Raw genomic sequence first — 26,705 nt, forward strand, 5'->3', positions numbered from 1 at the left:
GAAAATACTTAATCACATTGCATATTGCGAGCAACTCACAGTCTTGCGTGCTCCATTTTTCTTGCAATGTCAACAATTTGCACAAGAAAAAGGCCATAGGTTGCCACATACTGTTGTTGCATTGTTGCAACACTGTACCCACTGCCATCTGACTCATGTCTACTACCGACACTAATACTATATTCAGGTCTAGGTACACTAGTGACACAGTGTCTGATAGCCCTTGCTTGTCTTTCTCGAACGCAGCAGTCATGCAGTCTGTCTATAAAATTGCTGTGTTTCGTTTACATTTAGGATATATGAGTGCAGCTCTCAAACATTCTTGTATTTCTGTAATATGCAGCAGGTGGCAACAGAACCAATTGAGTATTTCAAGAAAATGCTGCAATTATTTGACTGTGAACAGCTGAGAGTTCTCAAAAATAGCTTCCACTTAGTGAGATAGTGGTAAGGAGCCTGATGGATAAATGTGGTGGCCAAAGAATTTCATTCGAGGTTGACCAAAGATACATTTTGCTGAATTCAGTACAATAACATATTGATCTAGCCATCTGAATACCTCCACAAGGCAATTGCAATGCTATCATGGTGATACTGAGAATACTGGTATATTGTCTAAGTAGGCAAAACACAAGAACAGGCCTTGCAACACAGAATTGACGAACCTCTGCCAAGTTTGCGCAGCTTTCCAGAGGCCAAACATCACAACCTCATTCTCAAACAGGCCAGATGGGATTATTATGGCCGTATTTGGGATGTCTTGTTCAGCTACTGATGTATGTGCATAGATCTTGACACAGTCGAACATACTGTATTGACGGTTGCCAGTCAATGCTTAGTTGTGGTTGCAGAGTAATGGCACTGGGTATCAATCTGGTACTGTCTAGATATTAAATGCTCTTAACTGCTGTGCAGCTGCAATGCACCGCACTTCTTTGGAACCAAATACAATGGCAAAGATCAGTTATTGCTAAACAGCCACATGGTTTACAAGATAATGGTGGTCCGCCCGTGGTTTTGATGTAGTGTATGTATAGTATTGTGCTTTACTTCCTTAGGTGCGCTAGGCGGAGTAATCAAAGACAGAAAATCCTGGAGATACACAACATACTCACCATCTGCAACTTCAGTGAGCTTGACAGTGTGAATGGCTCTATTGTCAATGTCCAACTGCCACTGAGATGTGTGTAAGCACAGGACATAATTCAAAATGAACCACAATACCAACAGATTCCCTGGTGTTGTTCAGTCACTGATGTCAAAGAGGTAAGTGATGGACTGCTAAGTGAGCACCTTTGGAAACTTGTCTGACCACAATCACTATTTACATCACAATGAGACTGTAACTGACTGATGTGGTGGTTCAAGAAGCCCACTTCAACTGTCAGTGTGATATACTCTCTGCACAGTTCAGTTGCTTATGTGCTGATGTACTGTGTGGCCACTGTACTGATGGACCTAGGCTAAGTTGCACTTGGCCTTCATCTGGCAGGTCTGCCACTGCATCTGAGCGCGTATTCTCTGGGATGCTATTATTGCCTTGATGGGAGATGGCAAACCTTGCTCTGCAGTTGCCACAAGTACTGGGATAGTTTGCAGTCCCCAATGTCCTCTTGCATTAAAACCTGACAGAGGCATTCTTCTTGTGAAGCTAATACCCTTCTGATTAACTTTGCCTTAAGCTCTATTTTTACCATTAGGCAAGATGTTGTGGCCACTTAGGGCAGCAAAATTTTAGAGAGCAAAAGGTGGAAAAAATTAATTTCAAGTCGAAGCACCATCCCCATAAAATGAGGATGTCTGGTCACTGGTCACCTTAATTTAATGGCTGAAAGTAAAATAGCGTTATTGTGCTGTTGAGTGTTGGTGGTGGTAGGGGTGAGGGGCATATAAGGGAGTTCAACGAAGCAAAAAAAGAAGGAGCATAATGTTTCAGTTCTTACCTAGGGGAAGCAAAACACCTAACAGCAGCCCTGAAAATGACTTTCAGATGGCATAGTGCTCCACAACATACTGGTCATCGAGCTGTCTTACAACCAATGCAAACTATGAGTCTTGGCACGGTGAGGTTTGTCACTGCTGGGCCTTCCATCACCTGGACTAACTACCCTCGATGGTATCATGTCATATGCAATTGTTACAGGCAGGTCACTTTGGGGACACCACCTTAGCTGTTGAGCTGTGATACTGCTCATCCAGTTGTTAATCCCACATAGTATCAACTACTTTATTCCCTTGTCAAAATTACACCCCTGGAAATGGAAAAAAGAACACATTGACACCGGTGTGTCAGACCCACCATACTTGCTCCGGACACTGCGAGAGGGCTGTACAAGCAATGATCACAGGCACGGCACAGCAGACACACCAGGAACCGCGGTGTTGGCCGTCAAATGGCTCTAGCTGCGCAGCATTTGTGCACCGCCGCCGTCAGTGTCAGCCAGTTTGCCGTGGCATACGGAGCTCCATCGCAGTCTTTAACACTGGTAGCATGCCGCGACAGCGTGGATGTGAACCGTATGTGCCGTTGACAGACTTTGAGCGAGGGCGTATAGTGGGCATGCGGGAGGCCAGGTGGACGTACCACTGAATTGCTCAACACGTGGGGCGTGAGGTCTCCACAGTACATCGATGTTGTCTCCAGTGGTCGGCGGAAGGTGCACTTGCCCTTCGACCTGGGACCAGACCACAGCGACATATGGATGCACGCCAAGACCGTAGGATCCTACGCAGTGCCGTAGGGGATCGCACCGCCACTTCCCAGCATATTAGGGACACTGTTGCTCCTGGGGTATCGGCGAGGACCATTCGCAACTGTCTCCATGAAGCTGGGCTACGGTCCCGCACACCGTTAGGCCGTCTTCCGCTCACGCCCCAACATCGTGCAGCCCGCCTCCAGTGGTGTCGCGACAGGCGTGAATGGAGGGACGAATGGAGATGTGTCGTCTTCAGCGATGAGAGTCACTTCTGCCTTGGTGCCAATGATGGTCGTATGCGTGTTTGGTGCCGTGCAGGTGAGCGCCACAATCAGGACTGCATACGACCGAGGCACACAGGGCCAACACCCGGCATCATGGTGTGGGGAGCGATCTCCTACACTGGCCATACACCTCTGGTGATCGTCGAGGGGACACTGAATAGTGCACGGTACATCCAAACCATCATCGAACCCATCGTTCTACCATTCCTAGACCGGCAAGGGAACTTGCTGTTCCAACAGGACAATGCACGTCCGCATGTATCCCGTGCCACCCAACGTGCTCTAGAAGGTGTAAGTCAACTACCCTGGCCAGCAAGATCTCCGGATCTGTCCCCCATTGAGCATGTTTGGGACTGGATGAAGCGTCGTCTCACGCGGTCGGCACGTCCAGCACGAACGCTGGTCCAACTGAGGCGCCAGGTGGAAATGGCATGGCAAGCCGTTCCACAGGACTACATCCAGCATCTCTACGATCGTCTCCATGGGAGAATAGCAGCCTGCATTGCTGCGAAAGGTGGATATACACTGTACTAGTGCCGACATTGTGCATGCTCTGTTGCCTGTGTCTATGTGCCTGTGGTTCTGTCAGTGTGATCATGTGATGTATCTGACCCCAGGAATGTGTCAATAAAGTTTCCCCTTCCTGGGACAATGAATTCACGGTGTTCTTATTTCAATTTCCAGGAGTGTAGATAAAGGTTTCTGAACACAGTATATGTGGTGGCTGCCATGAAATCTGTTTCTGAAAGTGCGAAGTTTGTAAATGTATGTATCACTATGTATCACAACATATACCCAACACACAGCACAGTGCTGACAGCTACAGTCACTACAAGTGTTCATGTTTTTCTACTTCAGAAGACGCTCAAATGTGTAGCAGTCTTTTTGTTGTGCCTGTCTGCACCTCAACATCTCCTATATACAGTGAGTAGCAATGTATCTTTTTCATAATATTATTCTTATTGGAGTAATAAGTTTCCACCATGTTTTTGAACATGTATCTTAATTCTACACTTTGTTCTCTATTTCTATGAATGATTTTAATAAGCTAGCTGCATTCCCTCTGACAGCACATCTCTGCAGTTTATCTAACAGTGTTGTGGGTCATACACATCAAAGGCTTTTTTGAGGTCCAGAAACACGGTAAAAACTTTCTTCTGTTCTTCTACCGCTCTGATTATGTGTGTCATACAGTTTGCTGTTGCTGTTTTTGTAGCCTTTCCTTTCTTAAATCTGTGCTGCACTTCACCTTGGGTATTTTGTTTTTCTATAAAATTTTTAACTCTACTTTTATAGCTCTTTTCATGGTTTTTTGATAAGATGGGTGTCATCTTTATGGGTCTAAAGTTGCCAGGATCCTCCTTGTCACCACCTGTATAAAATGAGTATTTTACTCTTTTTAGGCATGTTGGGAAATGAGCCTTATCCATTACTAGGAATGACACTGGCTTTGCTAGATACTGTGAACAGTGTTTGATTACTGTACTTCTACAGGTATTCCATATGTGCACTCTGTATTTTTGTTTTTCAGCGATCTGATAATATTGGTGACTTCTGTTTCATCTATTGGAAAAATGAATAAGCATTTTGTTATTTCTCATAAAACCATTTATTTATTTCTGTTCCATTGATCCAATAAACTAAAGAAATACCTTGGTATGGAAAAATTCATGTTTACAAAATGAACTGAAATATCGTAGGTAACCATATGTGTGAACATTACAGTCAATTGAAGTAACTTTTTACCAGTCAGGGTATTTTTGTACCACTTGTCATAATTGTTTCAAATTACTAGTGCTCCATATACTCGCATTATTTTGTACTAAAAAAAACAGCTTTATTGCTCTGATTTCTAGTTAGATATCATCTCAGTTCTCCTTCTAACTTCATACAGGCTCTTAGGCTTGTGATTATTCTTTAATTGTGTTAGCTGTAAAGAGAGCTTCTGGACTCCTGGAGATAGTGATTCAAGTTGAACAATGCCAAGGCCTTACAAAGATCGTGATATTTCAAAGTAAGCCTGCGTTTCTGAATTAAAAGTTTGTTTTTTCTCCTTGTTAACACTTTATTTCCTTCTGGGATGATCTAAATTTATGCAGAACTTCATATATAGGAAAAATTATTTTTTTGAAAGACTAGTCTAAAGTTATCCTTAATGATTGTGTAATTTTGTGCTGGCATTAACATTGAAATTTTGCTCAAATAGGGCATAGTCACATTTTCAGTTTTCCAGGCATTCAGTAACTATAGATGGAAAATGTTACAATGTCTGTTGCGTTGTGTAATTGATTTTGTGTCCAGAATTTTCAGAAAATGTGGTACAAAGTTAACCCCACTTGCCCGTAACTAAACACGGTAGGCTCATAATTACAAACCAAAATAACGTGTACAGGAATAAAATATGTTAATAACTACAAATTTGAGCATTTACTACAGTGAAACGGAAGTATAAAGCAACAAAATCATACATTACAGTTATTAAACGTTACAAGTTATAAAATCTTCTAAAATTGGGTCAATCAGTTCTTTCCCTTGTGAAGAAAATTCCATGTTCCCACATTGTTTGATTTGATTCATACCTTTTCGTATTGATGTGTAATTACATTGTCTCAGAAAAATTGGATGAGGTCCCAACTTCATATCTACTCGTGATTTTGCCATAAGCGAAAACTATATTTTCATCAAAAGTTTGGTGCCTAAATAAATTTATTTTTGCTTGAACTACAACGCCTTTACGTTGCTACTCTTCATCTGGAATACCATCGAGTGGGGATGAGTTATTTGCTGTTTCTGTCAGAACTTTGTTTTTTAAACCGTTATTCCAAAACTTATAGCGTGATTAAACACGTTCTTAAAACTTGGTGGTAACTTAAAGACATTAAGTATTTTCAAACGGCTCCATAACGATGGAAAAGAACAGGTATACGAAGCTATTATTCGCAATGTTTTGCCTGTCATTATTTTCATTTCGGCCCTGATTTCTGAGAAAACCAGTGGCAGATATTCCACTGAAGTAATCGTAGAGTAGAAATATCTGTATTTAATGGAAGTATCTGTCGACTGTTTATGCACTTTATTTCTTCTCATTTGGCACTTCGTTTAGTCAAAACAAGTTGTACCGCTGTAAACAAATTTTAAAGTTTGGGTGTAAAACGAATAGAAGAAGGACCGTGACACTTCCGTTATTGCTGATTTGAAGCACCAGTGCCTGGAAGTTCTTTGTGAAACTCTGCATTTACAGGTATTATTCAATATCAACTAAAACTGTGAGGGTTATAGTAGTAAGGAAAAAAGGATGTTTCTATATTTTGAGACGATAAAGGAAGAGAAGTGCGTCGCTTGCGTTAGTTCTGTGTTCTGTTACGTTGACGAATTGTATTATTTTCGAAGTACAGTGAGAGCAGTCGATAAGGCGGCTTTAAAGTATAACTATAAATAACGTACTTGGTATATAAAACTAAAAATGTAGATAAGTGAAACACAACTCTGCTATATTAGCTGGTTTGAATGTACTGCTGCGTTGTAATTCAGCAGCACGTGACATAAGCAGTTGAAATAGGACCTTTGGGCTTGATATACATCACATTTCGGTCATTTTTCATAACTGATAGGATATTAAATGACCACAGTCACAGAAATGAAGTGATACTGTGTTTCAATCCATGTAGCATGGGCTACGCAATTTACCCTTTGTAATGTGACTGAATATCATCTCGACTAAAATATGGATTATTAATCGCTCATTTTGCTTCTTATTACTTGGAAGAGCAGACGAGAAAAGTACTGAATTTCAAACCTACGTAATCGGGCCAGATGAGAGCGGATTAGAGAAGGGGCCGGGAAAAATAAAATAATCCGCATAATATTGCTGATATTATTATTAAATGCATGTTACACGGTCGAACTGATGATGAACCACAATATGCAACCAGCCAACTTTATTTCGTGAAATGACACAATTGATATATATTCTCTTACCCTCTCATTTCAAAATCACCCTTGCGGGCAGTTAGTGTAGGTCTGTTTTGTGCTAAGTAATTCTTTCAATCTGTACAGTATTGTGCCATAAGGGTTATCCTATACCATCAGTGGCAGAGCACGTAAAAAGCAGCCATGTTATATACCAGCTCTGCTGCAATTTCTGCACATTTTGTGTGGCATGAGCACCAACCAGCTGTCCACAATAATGAAAGGCCACAGACAAACTGTGACAAGAGCAGAATTGACCACCCAGTGGCTACTGAGACCAGCATGCTAGATTTCAATAAAATAAATAAACCTATGTGATCTGGGTTTTTCCCTCCAACATTTGCTTTTCTGAATTATACAGATTAGAGTTATCGTAGCAGCACAACTTCCTTACCACAAACTCCCGTAGCTCCTTGTTTCCCAAGGTTGTTTGCGGCCAATTTAGTCATAATGCAGGACTGGATTTAAGATTCATGATAACCATGCCCGTAGTAATCTCAAAATAGCTTTGGTAGCGTTACAGATCTTCACTAGAATAATTAAGTTTTGAGTATTGGTTGTTATGTTCCATTTGTTGAATATCTATCATTATTGTCTCGTCTGATTCACTAGATACTAGAATATTCAGTAAAATGCTTATGTATTTGCAAGAATTGTTCAGGGACTAATATTACAAACGTCAGCAGGCCGTTACGTCAAATTTGTATTTTCAATATGTGAAGTTTTGAAGTGTTTTCACAACTTTGTAGGCAAAATGTGCTGTGATCATTTCCTGGTTGACCCCCCCCCCCCCCCAGACATAGGTCGCAAGGCTAAGTAATCTCGTTGACCATATTTATTGAACATGCATTTTTTGTTCGTTTGTGCACAGCGAACACTTTCTCACTTTTTGTGTTCAGCATATTATTTTCTGATATTTCAGTGCGTCATATATAATTGCTTATCGTGGATAACTTGAATCAAATTATCATCAGCCACATTCAGTTTATGTCGTGAGAAGCAAAGTATATCATTACATTCAAAATATTGGCTCATCTGTTTATGTGTGCAATGCTCTATTATTTTAGCTATTATAGATACAAGTGATATTGGTTGGTAGTTTCTGAAGATTCTGTCTCCTTTCTTATGCACTGGTGAGACTAGAAATAGTTGAAATGTTCTGGATATTTGCCATTATTTAAGATTTTAATAATTATATTGGTGATAACAGCATGCTGAACTTCTGTAAGCAAGCTTTTTTTAAATAAAAAAAAAGAACAAAACTTGGAAACTTCTGCAAACCAGAAAAAATTTTGCTCTTTCCACAGTGTGGAGACTACTTGTTATAACTTTGTCTTTTGCTACTCTGCTGGTATTTCATTTCTGGGATATGGGGGGAGTCTTTTGTGTAACACAAAATGGTTAATACTGGATCCGTTTGGGGGGGGGGGGGGGGGGGTAAGGTTCATCAGTGTATGCAGTTAGATGTACGGGATGAGAATCAGAATGGGTGTGCATTAGAAGGTGATGAAATAAGAGTTAAATGAAGAAAACCTGGCCTATGTTCTTGGTGGTGAAGGGCTCATCTTCGGCACCAGTCTACAAGAGTGGAGAAATAAATGAAGAGATTATGAACTGTGAGTGGTGGCAATTTACATTTTTGTGGCCAGTAGCCATTCATGGAAGAGTGAGAATATCTGTCATGTATGGAGGTTCAAACACGAGAGAGGTGAGCAGCTGCACTCTGCCCTCAAAGATCCTCTGGCGCCCACATGTGACTTGATTTCCACATTCGTTATTAGTTAACACGGTTGTGTGGGTACACCACTTTATTCAGCTTGCCGAAGGCGTCTTCTGTCAGCAGCTTTTACTAGAATGAGCTTTTTTATCCTGAAGGACAGTCTTGATTCACATGCCGATACTTCAAGAACTCGTGTTGGTAGCTTGGTTGAAGTACATACAAGAACAATTTCAGAATAAAATAACGAACTCAAAGATATTCCTTGACTTACCAATCACCCTGTATGTCTGTATGCAGTCTGTACTGGTTAGAGTATGATGCTGGTTCTTGGTTATGGTGACACTGATCTGTAGTGTAGCCTGAAGTACAGATTAAGTTGTAAGGTAATAATTGGGTGGAGAGTAGGCAAAGCCATTGAATGAGACTGCCAAATAAAGGTTTGTGGTAAAAGAATGATCTGTAGCATATGTTTGCATTCATGCTGTATCTGCCACACTTTGCAATATTAACATGTCTCATCATAAAAGCTAAAAATACAAGGTGAAATCAGGAAACTCATGTCAGATAATTTACAAGCCTACAGTGAGTATTTTGTTGCATATTTTTTACATATTCAGACATAAACTTTGGAAAATGGGAGGAGCCTCCCCCCCCCCCTCCCCCCAATAAAGATAAAGTATGGTTTAAACAGAGTTTGAAAGACTTTTTGATAGACAACACCTTCTACTCTATAGATGAATATCTTAACAGAGACTGTTAAGTCAGCAAAAGTAAAAATGTCTGTTAGATTTCAGTTTTGACAGCACTTGGTCACAACAGTCAAGATTAAGTATTTTGTGTACAATAAATTTATTAATAGTGCCTAACAATATGTCATTCTGACAGCATGTTAATTCTATAAATATTAACTGTTCCAGTTTGCTGCATTGCATTCACCTATCCTGACAATCTCCTGACTAATGATCAGGTGATCAGGTAGTAAGTATTGTATTATACTTTCTGACATGTTCCACACCCACGAGAATCATCTCATTTTTTTGGTCTATGGAACAAAAACTGAATCTAATGCAATCCAATTAACATTTACCCACTTTTCCCATACAGCTGCTCCAGTAATATTGTTAGAAGTCAATTGTAACTTATTTTTTTTCTGCTACAGTGACATTCCAGTTCATGAGGCCACAGATTTCAGAAGAGTGTCTTGGGCAGCACAAGAATATCAACTATGGAACATGATGGGCTGCACACAACACAGGTAATGTTTGGTACATTCATATTGTCAGATAGCCAAATATTGTGAGATTTCACTGTAATTTAAATTTAAATATATACCAGCCAAATATCTGCATTGATCTAGCAATGTACAATGTTTAGTTTATTGTATATACTTGTTACAAATCAAGGCATGTAAAAGCAAGATGATCTACTAGTTTGGAATATGCGCAATAATGCTTTGAATAGAAAACACAAAAGAAATTTATTGTTGTTTCAAAATCCTGTAACCAGTAAATGGTCTCATTTACAGGTCTGTTTCTAGCTGCACATTTCAGATTACAAGTCATACACTTATACACTAGTTCAGTCTCATAATTATAATGTTTCTGAGTTTTTAAATGTTTCAATGAATATTACATTTTTCCAGCTAGAAAATGTTTTAACTAGTATAATGAGCAAGCTATTTTTTTTACAAGACGGAGCCACAATGGTATGGACTAATGGAATCATAATTATTCCATGGTTATAAGCCATGTCTTATACCATTACAGTAGTTGATATTTATCTTACAATTGAATATATGAGCTTGTAAATGATTTTCTATGATTTAATTTGCATGAACATGTGAGCTTCTGTTTCATTTCTGTAATAATGTGATCAATTTTCACTTACTCATTTGCAGTAAAAACCTCGCCAACCAAAAAAAAAAAATAAATAAAAAAATAAAAAAATAAAAAAATAAAAAAAAAAATAAAAATAAAAATAAAAAAAGAAATAAAAATAAATATTTTACAAAGTTGCTTCTTAAATTGTGGTGTTCTACTAGCAAGACTGTTGAAAACACTCACAGTGCATTGAACTTTGTAGTGGTTGAGTAATTTCATATTTTCATCACAGGGCTTATCTAATTTAGATTGCTATGCAGACATATCCTCACCTCATATTGTGATAATGACTGGCACCGTTGCTGTAACTGATGTAGTGAAATATAAGCTCTCTTAAAAATATTGACACATATTGAAATAGTTAGGTTTTTCCTGTTTATTCTTTCCATTCCAACACAGTTGTAAAAAATATACTTTCACTTGGTGGTGCTAAATGGATATTTACCTCTACTAGGACCCCAACTCATGTACCCATGATGTGATTGCAAGTAAACAAAAATCATAGATGTTACTCCAGTTGCACTACATTAATTTAAATATGCGATTTTATGGCAAACCCACCATGAAAAGATGGCAGCACGGAATATTGCTTGTAGTTTTCAAAATACCACTCTTCTGACGGAAAATACAGGGTGATTCAAAAAGAATACCACAACTTTCAAAAATGTGTATTTAATGGAAGAAACATAATATAACCTTCTGTTATACATCATTACAAAGATTATTTTAAAAAGTTTTTTTTTCACTCAAAAACAAGTTCAGAGATGTTCAATATGGCCCCCTCCAGACACTCGAGCAATATCAACCCGATACTCCAGCTCGTTCCACACTCTCTGTAGCATATCAGGCGAACAGTTTGGATAGCTGCTGTTATTTCTCATTTCAAATCATCAATGGTGGCTGGGAGAGGTGGCCTTAACATACCCCCATAAGAAAAAATCGCAGGGGGTAAGATCAGGGCTTCTTGGAGGCCAGTGATGAAGTGCTCTGTCACGGGTTGCCTGGCGGCCGATCCATCGCCTCGGGTAGTTGACGTTCAGGTAGTTACGGACAGATAAGTGCCAATGTGGTGGCGCTCCATCCTGCTGAAATATGAATTGTTGTGCTTCTTGTTCGAGCTGAGGGAACAGCCAATTCTCTAACATCTCCAGATACTGTAGTCCAGTTACAGTAGCTCCTTCAAAGAAAAAGGGACAAAAAACTTTATTGGCTGAAATGGCACAGAAAACATTCACCTTAGGCGAGTCACGTTCATACTGAGTTGTTTCCCGCGGATTCTCAGTGCCCCATATACAGACATTGTGACGGTTGACTTTCCCGTTAGTGTGGAAAGTTGCTTCATCACTAAACACAATCTTTGAAACGAAAATTCATCTGTTTCCATTTGAGCAAGGATAAAATCACAGAAATTGATTCTTTTAATCTTATCATCTGTAAACAGTGCTTGAACCAATTTCAGACGATAAGGTTTCATAACTAACCTTTTTTGTAGGAATCTCCATACAGTTGATTGTGGAATTTGCAGCTCTCTGCTAGCTCTGTGAGTCGATTTTCCTGGGCTGCGAACAAATGCTTGCTGGATGCATGCTACAATTTCATCACTCGTTCTCGGCCGTCCAGAACTTTTCCCTTTGCACAAACACCCATTCTCTGTAAACTGTTTATACCAACGTTTAATACACCACCTATCAGGAGGTTTTAACACCATACTTCGTTCGAACTGCCCGCTGAACAACTGTCGTTGATTCACTTCTGCTGTACTCAATAACACAAAAAGCTTTCTGTTGAGCGGTCGCCATCTTAGCATCAGCTGACGCTGATGCCTAGTCAACAGCGCCTCAAGCGAACAAATGTACAACTAAATGAAACTTTATAGCTCCCTTAATTTGCCGACAGATAGTGCTTAGCTCTGCCTTTTGTTGTTGCAGAGTTTTAAATTCCTAAAGTTGTGGTATTCTTTTTGAATCACCCTGTATAAAAATATGATTTTTTGTGAGGAGAATCTTAATTTGTTACTGAAAATATGAACAGTGAAGTGACAAAATATCATTACATTGTGGAATCACCAGATAGCAAAGTTGCTGAGCTCATTTCAGGTTTAATGTCCAAACCATTGCTGATTACCCCATGTACATACTTATAAACACACCTTATCTCAGAGTTTGAAGAATGTCATGTAAAGTTAAAAAAATACTAATTGAAGTAGAACAAGGAAACAAAAGGGCATGTACTTTTCTCAGAGAGATGCATGCTTTTGCCAAACAACTATATTTCTTCAATGACTACCAACCAATACATGTTGTATCAAAGCAGCTAATCAAGATGTAAGTCTCGATAGAGTGGCTTCTGCGGCCGACAGAATTGAAGAGATTGTGATGCTCAGTTAGTTTGTATATAGTACTGAAACTGTTTTGCCTCCATCTCAAAATGACAGACTTTCCCATCTGGAAAAGCAGCTTTCAGAACTGACGAGCCAGATTCTGAAGCTACAAACTTGGATACGATTGAGAAGCAGCTTGTAATCACCGCAGGATGCAGAGAAACATTCTTTGTGTTGGTCTCATAAATTGAATCAGAATGCGAGAAAATGTCCACCATCATGTTCATTTGTTTCTCAACTGTTTGCTAATGCTCAGATGGAAATTTAGTATTATCTCCACTTGGCAGATCATTGCATGAGGAAGCTAAATCGTTTTACCATCTGTTCATAACTGAGTGCAACACAAATCCTAGATTTTTGCTTGATTCCAGAGCAGACATCTCCGAATTACCAGCTACAAAATACATCACAATGTTGGGAAACAGCAACTGTGTGCTGCAAACAGTTCTGTGGTGAACACCTACTGAACCTCAAAATAGGCCTTCAAAGATCATCTCTGTGGCCATTCTTCTTGCAGATGTTTGCCAGCCTATTATTGCTGCCGACCTTTTTTTTTTTCTTCAACTGTTGTTTGACACACAAACCAAAAATCTTCTCAGCTGATAAATTTTGATCACTAGTATTGGCTCTGCAGTTGTGCGTACTGACAGTTTTGTATTTTTGATGGATCCACACCCCAAATATCAAAATGTGCTAAAGCAATATCTTAACATTCTCACAGAGAAACATAATTATGGTTTTACTGAAGTTAGTGTACAATACACAATAATAACTATAGGGCCTCCAGTACATGCCCAAGCTGGGTGCTTATCACCATAAAAATTTGCTCAAGGTAAACTTGAATTTTAAGAGATTATCAGCCTTGGAATATGTTGTTATTTTAAAAGCTGCTGGTCTGTTCTTCTCCATCATGTTCAAAAGAAAGATGGAAACTATAATCCCTGTGGAGACTGAGTTTTAAATTCTGTCACTGTGCCAGACTGCACCCAGCACCTCATTTAAAAGATTTCAGCTGCCAACTCTCAAACAGTTTTTCTCTAAAATTGAGCTTTTCTGAGCTTGTCACCACATACCTGTTATGCCATTAGTAGTGCCTAAAGCAGCTGTGATAATGCCAATTAGACTTTTTGAATTTTTGAAGATGCTATTTGATCTTTTCAGTGCAGCACAATCATTCCAGCAACTTATTTTGAATTATTTGCCTTTTTTATATTCCTTGTTGGATGATCTCCAAAAAAACAGCACAGATTTAGAAAGCATTGCTCGTGCAAATCTCAGCTTTCCCTTTCCTTACACCATATCCTGTGAACTATGGATGGAGGACAGCAGGCAGATTCCATATTTTTAGATTTCTGCAAATGTTTGACATGGTGCCCCAATGCAGACTGTTAGCAAAGGTGTGAGCATACTGAATAGTTCCCCAGTTACTGGAGTCGCTTGAATGCTCTTAAGTAATAAAACCGAGCATGTTGTCCTTGATAGTGAGCATTCATCAGAGACAATGGTATTATCAGGAGTACTGTAGTGAAATGGGATAGTACCACTCTTGTCCTCTGTAGACATAAATGGTATGGTGGATAGCACGAGCAGGAGTCTGCCGCTGTTTGCTGATGACGCTGTAGTGTATGGAAAAGAATCGTCATTGAGGGACTGCACAACACCTAGGATTAGTTACTCTTTTCAGGGGTAAAATTAAATTTTCTGAGGGCCACAAAAAATGGTTCAATTATGTTTTAGTTACAAAACTACAAAGTGTACAACTTTGCTTCCGCAGTTTGCCGATTGGTGGCGGCAACGGTTAGTAGTGGTCGAAAGAAAGAGATCGCAGACATCATGCAGTTAGCTGGGATCTCAGACAACATGACTTCATTCAAACATAAGTCGATTTGTATCTGCATCATAAAGTTGTTCGTGATTGAAAATGTCAGTTTACGAGCCTATTTCTCATCATTTGCGGGAGGTGTTACTGTTTTGTTTCAATATGAAGAAAACAGCGGCTGAGTCTCATCGAATGCTCTCAAGTATGTATGGTAAGGATGCTATTAGTGAAAGAACGTGTCGTGAGTGGTTTTAACACTTCAAGAATGGTGATTTTTAACGTAGTAGAGCGGCATAGTGGTGGAAGAGAAAATGTTTTCGAAGATGCAGAATTGGAGACATTGCTGGGCGAAGACTCGTGTCAAATTCAAGAAGAATTTGCATGATTACTGGGAGTGACACAGCAAGTCATTTCAAAATGTCTCAAGGCTATGGGCATGATTCAGAAAGAAGGAACTTCGGCCTCGTGTGAGCTGAAACAAAAAGACATTGAACGGCGTTTGTGTGTTTGTGAACAGCTGCTTCGGAGGCAAAAACGGAAGGGATTTCTGCACCGCATTGTGACTGGGGATGTAAAATAGTTTCATTATGATAACCCTATACAGAAAAATTCATGGAAATATCCCAGCCATGCTTCCACCTCGACGGCCAAACTGAATATTCACGGCTCCAAGATTGTGCTCTGCATTTGGTGAGACCAGCTCGGCATAATGTACTATGAGGTGTTAAAACCAAGTGAAACAATCACAGGTGCTAGTTATTGATTGCAATTAATGTGTTTGAGCAGAGCTTTAAAAGATAAACGGCCGCAATACAGCCAGAGGCACGATAAAGTGATTTTGCAGCATGACAATGCTCGGCCCCACATTGCAAAAGATGTCAAAATATACTTGGAAACCTTAAAATGGGAAATCTTACTTCACCCGCCGTGTTCTCCAGAATTGCTCCCTGTAACTATCATCTGTTTAGGTCAATGGAGCATGGCCTGGCTGACCAACACTTACGATCTCTTGAGGAAGTCACAAATTGGATCAATTCGTGGATCGCTTCAAAAGACGGACAATTGTTTAGACATGGGATTCGTGCACTGCCCGAAAGATGGGAGAAAGTAGTGGCCAGCAATGGAAAATGCTTCGAATGATACCTGTGTAACCAGTTTGTTTCATTAAAGCCTCAAATGTTGGGGATAAAATGGTGGAAGCAAAGTTTTACACCTTGTACACTGTTTGTAAAAGATCAATACTATTATCACCATTTTGTTAGAATGTAATGCTGATTAATTTAGTTACCAATAATTATATGTATTTTTTAAATAATAGCAAAACATGTTACACAGTGTGGGGGAGGTTACAGCTTGTGAAACACAAATATCAACTTCATCTTCGTCAAGTAGTCCGCCTACTACACATGTACTTTGCACCATTCATCTATGACAGTAAAATTGAGAGATAAACATCTTTTGTGCGTAACTATCTCATGAAAATGCCTTCTCCAAGTTGTAGGTAGTTCTTGCAATGGACCAGAAGTTGCTTTGTTATTCCCTTTGCAACAAATAAAGAATCTAATAAACAGCACAACACAATAGTAAATGTATAATCACTGCTACATTGCTATAGGTCTCACACTGTTTTATTATTATTATTATTATTATTATTAATGGCAGGGTTAAGCACAAAGCTCCGGCAGCCTGAAGTCTTCTAATTTCTGCTTAATGCACACATTTTTATTTGGTTAATATTAAATAGGGGTGGAGGTGGAGCAGGTGTCACTAGGGAGAGGAGCAGTTCAGTGAAAGCATCTTTTATGACAAATATCTACTCTCAGTGAGGATAGCTAGCTTCATTTACTGAGGGGTTGTAGTTAGCAGTTAAAATGCACTGAGAATTATGTCATCGTTGTAAAAAAAAGAAAAGAAAAAAAAAGAAAGTTGTTAGAAAGAAGCATTATCAGTTGTCTCATTCCATGTTTTAATAAAGTTTTACCATATAATTTGTAATTTTCCTAATGGAATCCTATACCTCTTTGTTAGTTACTCAATCTGCCAATCTAATCTTAAGCATTGTTCTTTAGTACCCCATTTTAAATGCTGCTACATTTTTGTATATACTGTTTATCAGTCACATTACATGTCTGTAGGAGACTATACTCCAAATAAATACTTTCAGAAAAGACTCCCTATCACTTAAATTTTAATTTGATAATGCTATTGCCAGTCTGCATTTTGTATCCTCTTTACTTTGGTCATTCTCAGCTATTCTGCTGTCAAATAGCAAAGTACAACTACTCATTTTAGTTTCTCATTCGCTAATCTAATTCCTTCTGCATTTTTGTGCCTGAATAGCAGAACTTAACTACTAGCTTAGTTCCTCATTTGCTATTCTAATTCCTTGAGCTTTTCCTATTTTAAAAAGACTACATCCAAGAAGACAAAAAGCCAATACCTACCACATTTGTAAAAGTTCATATGCTTACCTGTGCCTCAGATGAATAAGTTATTGAAAGAATGTGTGATGTGATGATAAAATGTAGCGTACTCATATTGGTAAGGAAGGTGGTAATGTAGTTGGTTGGGGCTGGTTGGTTGGTTAGTTACTTGATTTGGGGGAGGGGACCAAACAGCAAGGTCATTGGCCCTGTCAGACAAGAGGAGGATGGGGAAGGAAATTGGCTATACCCTTTCAAAAGAACCATCCCGGCATTTGGCTGAAGCAATTTAGGGAAATCAAAAATCTAAATCAGAATGGTCAGGTGGGGGTTTGCCCAGTCATCTACCTGAATGTGAGTCCAGTGTGCTAATCACAGCACCTTTTCGCTCGGTGGTAATTTAGGTTTGATTGGAAACAAGGAAATTAAAGGAAGATATAGGAAAATATTAACTGGGGGGAAGGAATGATAGAGGAAGCTGATTGGTAGAACATTGAACACAGCACAATTTAATCGTTACTAACACTTGGCTTAAGAATCGTGAAAGGAGGTTGCATATGTGGAAGAGACCTAGAAGATTTCAAATGGATTATGAAATGATAAGACAGGCATTTCCAAATCAGGTTTTAAACTACAGTACATTTCCAGGGCCAGTTGTGGACTCTGACCAGTTTATTGGTTATCAACTGCAGATTAAAACAGAAGTAAGGGAATAGGAAATGAACAAATTGCAGCAACCTCTGGTTGTTGAGATTTTTAAAGGGAGCATTAGCCAACAACTGACTGAAAAAGGGGAAAGGAATGAATTAAAGACTGAATGGTAGGTAGCTTTGGCAATAGGCAAAAAGGCAATGCCTAGTACACTTTGTTGGACAACTTAATCAGGGGCACCCATACAAGTGACTGGGAGGGGGGGGAGGGGGGGTAATTCAGCCTGTATATTGAGGAAGTAATAAAGAAAAAAAGGAGAAATTTGGAAAGGAAATAAAATGCAGCAAGCAGAAATTAACTGTTAGGAACAATTTTCAGAGACTGCAAAGGACTTGGACAACCAGTTCAATGAAATGGATAATGTCTTGAAGAGAAATTAAAATTGAATATCTACAAAAATAACACAAATGCAGTGGAATATGTTTAAATCAGGCAGTGTCAAGGAAATTAAATTAAGAAGCAAGAAATTAAAAGTGGTAGATGAGTTTGCTACTTGAACAGCAAAACAGGTATGATCTAAAATGGAGACTGGCAATAGCAAGAAAAGCTTTTCTGAAAAGAGAAAATTGTCGTCTTTAAATATAGAATGAAGTGTTAGGGCATATTTTATGAAGGTATTTGTCAGAATGTAGCTTAGTATGGAAATGAAAAATTAATGATTAACAGTTCAGAGAGAACAAAAGCTTTTGAAATCTGTTGCTACAGGTGAGTGCTGAAGACTAGATGAATAGATCAGGTAACTAATGAAGCGGAACTGAGTCTAATTATAAAGAGGGGAAATTTATGGTGCTATTTGACTAAAAAGAGTTATCATGTGATGGGACAAATCCTGAGATATCAAGGAATCATCTGTTTGATAATGGAGTGCAGATGATGGGATAAAACATATAAAGGCTCTCCAAGAATTGACCACAGTAAGCAGGTTCATATTGAGATGGATTGCAGTAACTATGAAGAGACAGATATACTTGTATAGGATAGAGTAGCATGGAGAGTGGCATGAAACCAGTTTTTGACTGTAGACCACAACACTATACCCCATTAACTTATTTTTACTTCTGTTGATGTTCATCTTGTAATTATAGTACCATCAATTTCCCTTCTTTATAATTAGATTCAGAACTGCTTCATTAGTTACCTGATCTATTCATCTAGTCTCTACCCATTCTGCTCAAGTGCTGTTCCAAGCCCCCTGCCGTCACTGGCAATTATATCATAGGCAAATCTAAAACACTTTAATTTTAATTCCTCTTTGAGATTTATCATTTTGTTACTTATAATGTTTGCAGTATGTAGAGACCAATTAACTTGAGACCACCTTTCCCACATCAGATTTGTCAGTTTTACCATCTTTTGTCACTTGCTAAAATTTTATTGCCTGTGGCTAAGCAGTAACACTCTTATCAACCAAAAAATTCTCTCTCTCTCTCTCTCTCTCTCTCTCTCTCTCTCTCTCTCTCTCTCTCACTGTGTGTGTGTGTGTGTGTGTGTGTGTGTGTGTGTGTGTGTGTGTGAGAGAGAGAGAGAGAGAGAGAGAGAGAGGGGGGGGGGGGGGGGTTCCTTTTGTGACTCAGCTTGTCCAGCATTTGTGACTGAATGTGACTTGGCCATGGCTCCAACAATAATAAATGTCGATAAAATGAAGGAAAATCTTGAGTTGTACATGGAACCTGAACTGTGGTGAAAGTTTTTCCAGGGACAAACAGCATTGGAAGAGGTTGAAGTTGCCTCAAATGCCAAAATACATCTTGGGGATTAATATCAGATGTGTAGCCACCATGGCATGACCCATGGAAAAATAGTAACTGTATTAACATGATTGACATTGTCCATCGCACTTCACTTAGTGTAGACCGGGAACTGTCTGCTAGGCATGCCTGATGTAAAAGCTGACTGGGCACGGCCCGTGCTGTCTGAGTAGTTGTTGTTCCGCCGGCAGAGGGTGTGGCTGAATTCTCGCGTGCCCTCTGGTGGACGGAACTTTACTTGCAGCAACTACTGTCCGTGACACGCCGTGCCGATGTGCACTTTCCGTGATCTTTCTGGTGGCCACTACACTCCTCCTCCTCCGGGGGGTGAAGCCTCTGTGATCCTCTGCATCGGAAGGTGGAGTGTCGTGCAGTAGCGATGACGTCCACATCCATTGGAATGCTGGAGTCGGGGGGGATCTGCCAACCCTCGAGCTGGAACCTTCGAATATGGTTGGAAGTGACCCACACAAAGAGGACCTCGTCTTCCCACCGCCAGAGCCCGGGACAGAATGGGCAACAAGTTGTCGATCTCCAGATCCCGTTCCACCTCGGGAGGGGCAAGACCCAGTGGCAGGGACGATGGGGAAGGGACGGCCACAGGTCAACCAGCCTCCTGAGAAACCGGGCCTGCGAGGGGGGCCGGATCTCGCCGGGGCATCTCTAACGATGGCGATGCCGGTGCTGGAGCTACTGGAGGCCGCCAAGGCTGAGAACCATCACAGTGTGGCGGAGTCACAGGTGGGAGGGGTGGTAGCGTCCCCTGAGAAAACAACATGGGTGCCGACAATGTGGAAGCCGGCACCTGAGGGGTTGGAGAGTGGGTGCCCAAACATGGGCATAGCTGATTTTGGTGACGACATACCTCCCCGTCCCCCACCTGCAAGGTATAGTGCCGGCAGCCATTGCGGCGTAGGACCACTGCCAGTATCCAATGTGGATTGCGACCAAACCCACGTGCCCAGACCAACATACCCGATGGGAAGCCGGGTACCCAGTTTTGCGAAGACTGGCGAGGACCAGGCAGGAGAAGGTGCAGCAGAGTCCTAGGTTGGCGCCCATGGAGGAGCTCTGCGGGGCTGCGTTCGCCCCTTGGTGTGGTCCGGTATGCCATCAGGAAAAACATCAATGCCTCCTCCGCAGGAAATTCGTGCACATACTTTTTCATCTGCATCTTAAACATGCGCACCATGCACTTGGCTTCCCCATTCAACTGTGGATGAAAGGGGGGAAAGCAAATGTGACGAATACCAAAGCACCTACAAAATCCTGGAAGGTCTGCGAAATAAACTGAGGTCCATTGTCCGATACCAGGGTGACTGGCAGACCTTCCCCAGAAAAGATTTTTTGCAAGTGCCTGGATTGCAACTTATGAAGTGGTTGAGGAGCAGCGAACCACATATGGGAATTGGGAATAAGCATAAATGACAATGAGCCAAAAGCCATTGAGAAACGGGTCCGCAAAATCTATGTGAACATGTTCCCATGCCTGGGTTGCAGGCGGCCATGAAGAGAACGCTGACCTGGGAGACACCTGTTGGCTCGCACACTGGGAACAGGCGGCCACCAAGTGCTCAATTTCTCTGTCAATACTGGGCCAGTACACATGTCTGCGAGCCAAGGTTTTAGTACGGGAAACACCCCAGTGCCCCTCATGTAATTACGTGAGGATCTCCCTTCTCAAACTTGCAGGAACAACCACACTAGGAGCTGTATCATTGGTAGCCAGAAGGATAACTCCTTCCAAGCCTGAGAGGCGGTCTTGTAGAACAAAATAATTACGAAGAGGGTCTGAGGCCCAGCCTGGAGGTCGGGATGACCACCCCTGCTGAACGAGGCAAACTACTTGCCGGAGAACTGGGTCAGCTGCCGTTTCCCTGGCGACTCTAGAACTAGTGATTGGGAAGCCATCAACCACTTGACGGAATGCCACATCCAAATGAAAAGACATAGTCTCCTCCCGATCGAACTTAGGATCCTGGCCCACCGGAAGACAGGAAAGAGCGTCAGCGTTGGCATGCTGACCGGTAGGGCGAAAATGAATGTCATAATGGTACTTAGACAGAGAAACAACGCCCAGCGCTGCAGTCTGTGGGCCGCCCTATCCCTAATCTGAGAGGTGGGGCCAAATAATGATACTAATGGCTTATGGTCAGTGATTAACTGAAACTTCGTGCCATACAAGAAAGGGTGAAACTTGGTAACAATGGCCAAAGCCTCTTTTTACACCTGGGAATAATGGGCCTACACGGGATTAAGAGTTTTAGACGCAAACTCCAGTGGCTGCTCGGAGCCATCCACGTTGCAATGGGCCAGGACCGCCCCCACCCCATACTGCGAAGCATCTGTAGCCAGGACCAATGGCTTATTGGGGTCAAAATTAGCCAAACAAGGCACTGACGTGAGGAGGCTCTTCAATGAGGTGAACACTCACTCGCATGCAACTTTCTGAATGTCAACATCCATGTCCTCTGTACCTGCTTCCTTCGATTCTTTTGAGGCTGAGCAGCAAACTTTAGCAATGTGTCATTTTTTATTACATTTGCAACAAATGGCCCAACGGTGGGGGTGATCTGACTGATCATGATGTATATAGCACGACGCACAGGACGGTAACAGGGGCCGGCGGCCGGAAGTCTGTTTACGCGCTGTGTGGGAGCGGCCGTAACGGCCGCATTGTACCGCTTGCATGTCGTCCAGCCCGGACACAGTGGACACGGCCACGTCGCCCTGAACCGCCGCGACGTCGCACCGCGCTTCCAACTGTTGACCGGCGGCGTGAGAGACTTCATACGATTGAGCAATGGACAGGACTTCCTCAAGGGAAGGGTCTTCCAACTTCAGGGTCAGTTGGTGGACCTCCCTATCAGAGTGACGTTGTGCACTATAATGTGGGCATACGACTCTCGCGACTGCTCCGTGACAAAATGACACTTGTGACTAAGACCGTGCAGGTTAGCGGCCGACACCCGGTAAGATGGATGGGGCTGTTTCTTGCATTGATAGAATTCGACCCTAGCCGCCACAACATGTGTGCGGCAACGGTAATATGAAGACAGCAATAAACACAATGCTTTAAAAGAAAAGGACGAGGGTTCCTGCAACGGCACTAGCTGCCGCAAAACTTTATACAGTGAGGGAGATATCCAAGACAAGAAAAGAGCACAACATACCTCCACATTGGCAACATAAAATGCCTGGAAATGCTGTCGAAGGCGATGTTCATATGCGCCCCAATCCTCCGCCGTCTCGTCATACGGGGGAAAGGAAGGAGGGAACGGCACTGGAGCAGACTGCGTGGGGAGCAACGCCGGAAGCGCTTGTTTCGTGGTTGCCATTAGCTCCATCTGCTGCTCAATCAAAACCCGTACTACTAAATCCTCCATGCCGTGGATAAGCTGCGAAACTGGAACGATGACGCAACATGCGAAAGAACAACCCTATTCATCGCCAATTGTGTATTAACACGATTCACGTTGTCTGTCGCACTTCACATAGTGTAGACCGGGAACTGTCTGCTAGGCATGCCCGGTGTAAAAACTGATTGGGCACGGCCCGTGCTGCCCGAGTTGTTGTTGTTGTTGTTGTTGTTGTTGTTGTCATTGTCATTGTTCCACTGGCAGAGGGCGCGGCAGAATTTTCGCATGCCCTGTGGTGGACGGGACTTTACTTGCGGCAACTACTGTCCAGGACGCACCGTGCCGATGTGCGCCTGCCGCGATCTTTTTGGTGGTTACTGCAGTAACAAAGACTTAAGCAGTTGTCAAAACATTCATTGGCTCAAAATGAAAAGCATTCCTGGCCTGAATTGAAGTATTGTGAACAAGTAAAATGTTTTTAGTGTTCTCTTGTGCTTGAAATAAAAATCCCCAATGGTGGTAGTTTCGTGCAGTAATATATTCAACATTTTTAGTAAGTTTTTGAACAAATATCAGTTAACTAAAATACTAATAAAGAATACTCTAAAAGTAGTTAGATCACCTTAAGAACAAATTTGCATCTTCACATTATTTTTTTAAATTGTTGAACCAGTGGCGGTGCCACTTTAGTTACACTGGTTCTCGCTCGGTCACTGAAGTTAAGACATGATGGGCATTGTTAGTACTTGTATGGGGGACATCTGGCGACACCAGATGCTACTGGCTCAAGGAAATGCAAGTTGCTGAAGTAGTGTCCAGTTGAAAGACTTAGACCAAGTCGTTGAGCCAGATGACATTATTGTTATTATTATTATTATTATTATTGAATGACTATGTTAAACTTTCAAGAAGAAAAGCAAGTAAGGATTGAGGTTTATCTCCAGATCAGTAAAAAATGCACATAGTTAAGAAAAAGAAACATTGCAATACACATTTTAAACAAGTATATGTTGGTGCCAACCAAAATAGAATTTAAGCAAAAAAAATGTTAATTGGGCATACATCACTATATTTGTTTCAATTGCTGTAGACAGTCAGTAGGACTGTGTCAGGCTAGTCAGAGAACAAAGTAGAAAGTCTGATGTTAAGCCACACTATAGTGATCACTGTACGCGCAGAAAGTATACAGCAGAAGACAAAAGGAAGTGAATTGAGTAAGGTGAACGATTCATTGAGTTAATAATGGAGGCAGCCATGTGTGCCAAATCATTGGACAACTCTGAGTAGGCTGAGTGGGTTAGCAACAGCCTGCCATGTGGCAGCTTGTAGTATCTGCCAATCACTCGCCACCATTGGCTATGCAGGTTGCAATACTGTTCCAATTAGTTTGCACACTAACAAGCAGAAGCAACTGCTGGTTACTTCTGTGAAGTATTCTAACAACAGATTGTGACCAGAGCTAAGGCACCCTATGAAAGGCGCATCTGTCGGCTCTCACTGATGACTTTTGGTTTTCAACTGCCAAGACTTGACGTGCACTATTGTCACCATCATACCAGTTACTACTTCCAGTTGAGACCCACCTGTTTCTGGGAACAGTCTTTGATTTACAGCTGGCACGGCTTCCCCACCTCCACTGACGTAAGGGAAAGTGCTGGTCACACCTCGATACACTTCACTGCCTTAGTAACATTAGCTGGGGTGCAGATCGCTCTACCGTTTTGCAGCTCTACAAAGCCCAGATTCAGTCCCGTCTTGACTGTGGGAGTCTTCCATATTGTTCAGTATCACCCTTAGCCGTGGGTTGTGGATACTGGACCCCATTTATCATTGTGGGGCTCTGATGCAACAGGAACTTTCCAAAGTAGCCATGTGAACAGCCTACTGATCGAGGCTTGAGTCCCTCCATTACATATCAGGTGCCAACAGCAGCTGCTGAATTATGCTATACATAATGAGATTTTCACTCTGCAGCGGAGTGTGCGCTGATACGAAACTTCCTGGCAGATTAAAACTGTGTGCCCGACCAAGACACGAACTCGGGACCTTTGCCTTTCGCGGGCAAGTGCTCTACCAACTGAGCTACCGAAGCACGACTCACGTCCGGTACTCACAGCTTTACTTCTGCCAGTATCCGTCTCCTGCGAAGAGCTTCTGTAAAGTTTGGAAGGTAGGAGACGGATACTGGCAGAAGTAAAGCTGTGAGTACCAGACGTGAGTCGTGCTTCGGTAGCTCAGTTGGTAGAGCACTTGCCCGCGAAAGGCAAAGGTCCCGAGTTTGAGTCTCGGTCGGGCACACAGTTTTAATCTGCCAGGAAGTTTTATGCTATACATGTTCGTAGCTTCCCTGAACTTCCAAACTACCATGTCCTTTTTACTGGAAGGGAGCTCCACCTCCCACAGCAGTGACACAGAACTGGGTTTACTGTTACTGCACATCTCCATTCTCTCACTTCCTCCACTGTTGCCTTAGGTTAGGGAGACATGACTTGTGCCCAGATCTCGGATTCGCCTCAGTCTCTCCTTTGGCCTAAAAGATTCCTTTGACCCCATGATGTTTCACTGCCCATTCTTGGCTGTCGTTTAGAAGTATCCAGATTTGGAAGCGGTATTTACCGATGGGTGAAAATTGACGGACAAACAGGCTTTGTATACACACATGCTCATTGCAGTGAACTCCACACTCTGCCAAATGGCTGCAGTGTCTTCACTGCTGAATTGATGGCCATTAAATTAGCCCGTAGCCACACCGCAAAGAGTATTCTAAACAGTAGTGACTCCCTTAGCAGCCTTCCGGCTATAGATCAGTGCTACTCTCCTCACATGCTGGTTACTGATATCCAGGATCTTGTCTCAGACCTCTGTCAAGCTGGGCGTGCAGTTGTTTTCATTTGAACCCCCAGTCATGTTGGGATTTTGTGAAATGATTGAGCTGACCAGTTGGCTAAGCTGTCAACCATGGTGCCGATTCTGGAAAGGCGGTCCCAGAACTGGAACTTTGGTTGTTGAGTTCCAGCTGGAAGTCTGGAACTCATAATGGTTTGCCCTGATCTTCCCAAATAAGTTGAGGACAATTAAGGAGACCACAACCGTGTGGCAGTCTTCTCTGCATGCTTGTCACAGGGGTCCACCGTCCTGCGTACACGCCGCATTGGCCTCAGTTGGCTGACCCATGGCCACATTCACAGACGTGAATGCCAATCTGGAGCCTACCTGACGGTGGTGCACTTACTCATAGACTACCCTAATTTGTTTGCTTTGAGGTGGCATCTTAATCTTCCTGACACACTTCCCCTGATGTTATCAGCTGGTGCCAAGTTGGCTGGCCTGGTGTTACTTTTTGCTTGCGGAGGTGACTTCTATTCGTGCCTGTAATGTAGGGCTTCTTGACCTCGTTGACCGCCTGAGGGATTAGTGGATCACCCCTTTATGGCTACCTCCCCCACGCCAAGGGGTCTCTTGGCAGCTCTTGCTCAGTGCCTCAACCTGGCCTCTACCCTTCCCAACTTTTTTTCTCTTTTTTTTATTTCTCACTTTTAATGCCTTGTCTTTGTGTGTTTTAGTTACGTTTAGGCTTTCCAGGATTTGCCTTTCACCCCCTTCCTCTGATGACTGCTGCTTGTTTGCCACTTAGTGGATGAAGGACCGATGACCTTGAAGTTTAATCACTTTCGCTCCAAACCAACCAACCAGAGTTAAACTACTCGAAGTGAAAA

At 41.8% G+C, this 26,705-nt stretch overlaps 1 protein-coding gene across 7 annotated transcripts in view; it reads left to right on the forward strand.

The window, feature by feature from the left end:
• The first annotated feature begins 5,497 nt into the window (after positions 1–5,497).
• Positions 5,498–26,705, forward strand: part of LOC126278449 (gastrula zinc finger protein XlCGF17.1) — a 110,001-nt gene continuing 88,793 nt past the window's right edge. The window contains exons 1-3 of one of the 7 annotated variants that reach the window (XM_049978570.1): positions 6,214–8,082; positions 9,587–9,647; positions 9,829–9,924. In XM_049978570.1, the coding sequence (XP_049834527.1) occupies positions 9,895–9,924 (30 nt within the window). In that variant the 5' untranslated portion in view covers positions 6,214–8,082; positions 9,587–9,647; positions 9,829–9,894. Of the gene's footprint in view, positions 5,901–5,991; positions 8,658–9,586; positions 9,648–9,828; positions 9,925–26,705 lie in introns of those variants that run through there. The other 6 variants (XM_049978571.1, XM_049978569.1, XM_049978566.1 and 3 more) reach the window with 6 other exon arrangements.

Source organism: Schistocerca gregaria, chromosome 6 (genome assembly GCF_023897955.1).
Source record: "Schistocerca gregaria isolate iqSchGreg1 chromosome 6, iqSchGreg1.2, whole genome shotgun sequence".
NCBI lineage: Eukaryota > Metazoa > Arthropoda > Insecta > Orthoptera > Acrididae > Schistocerca > Schistocerca gregaria.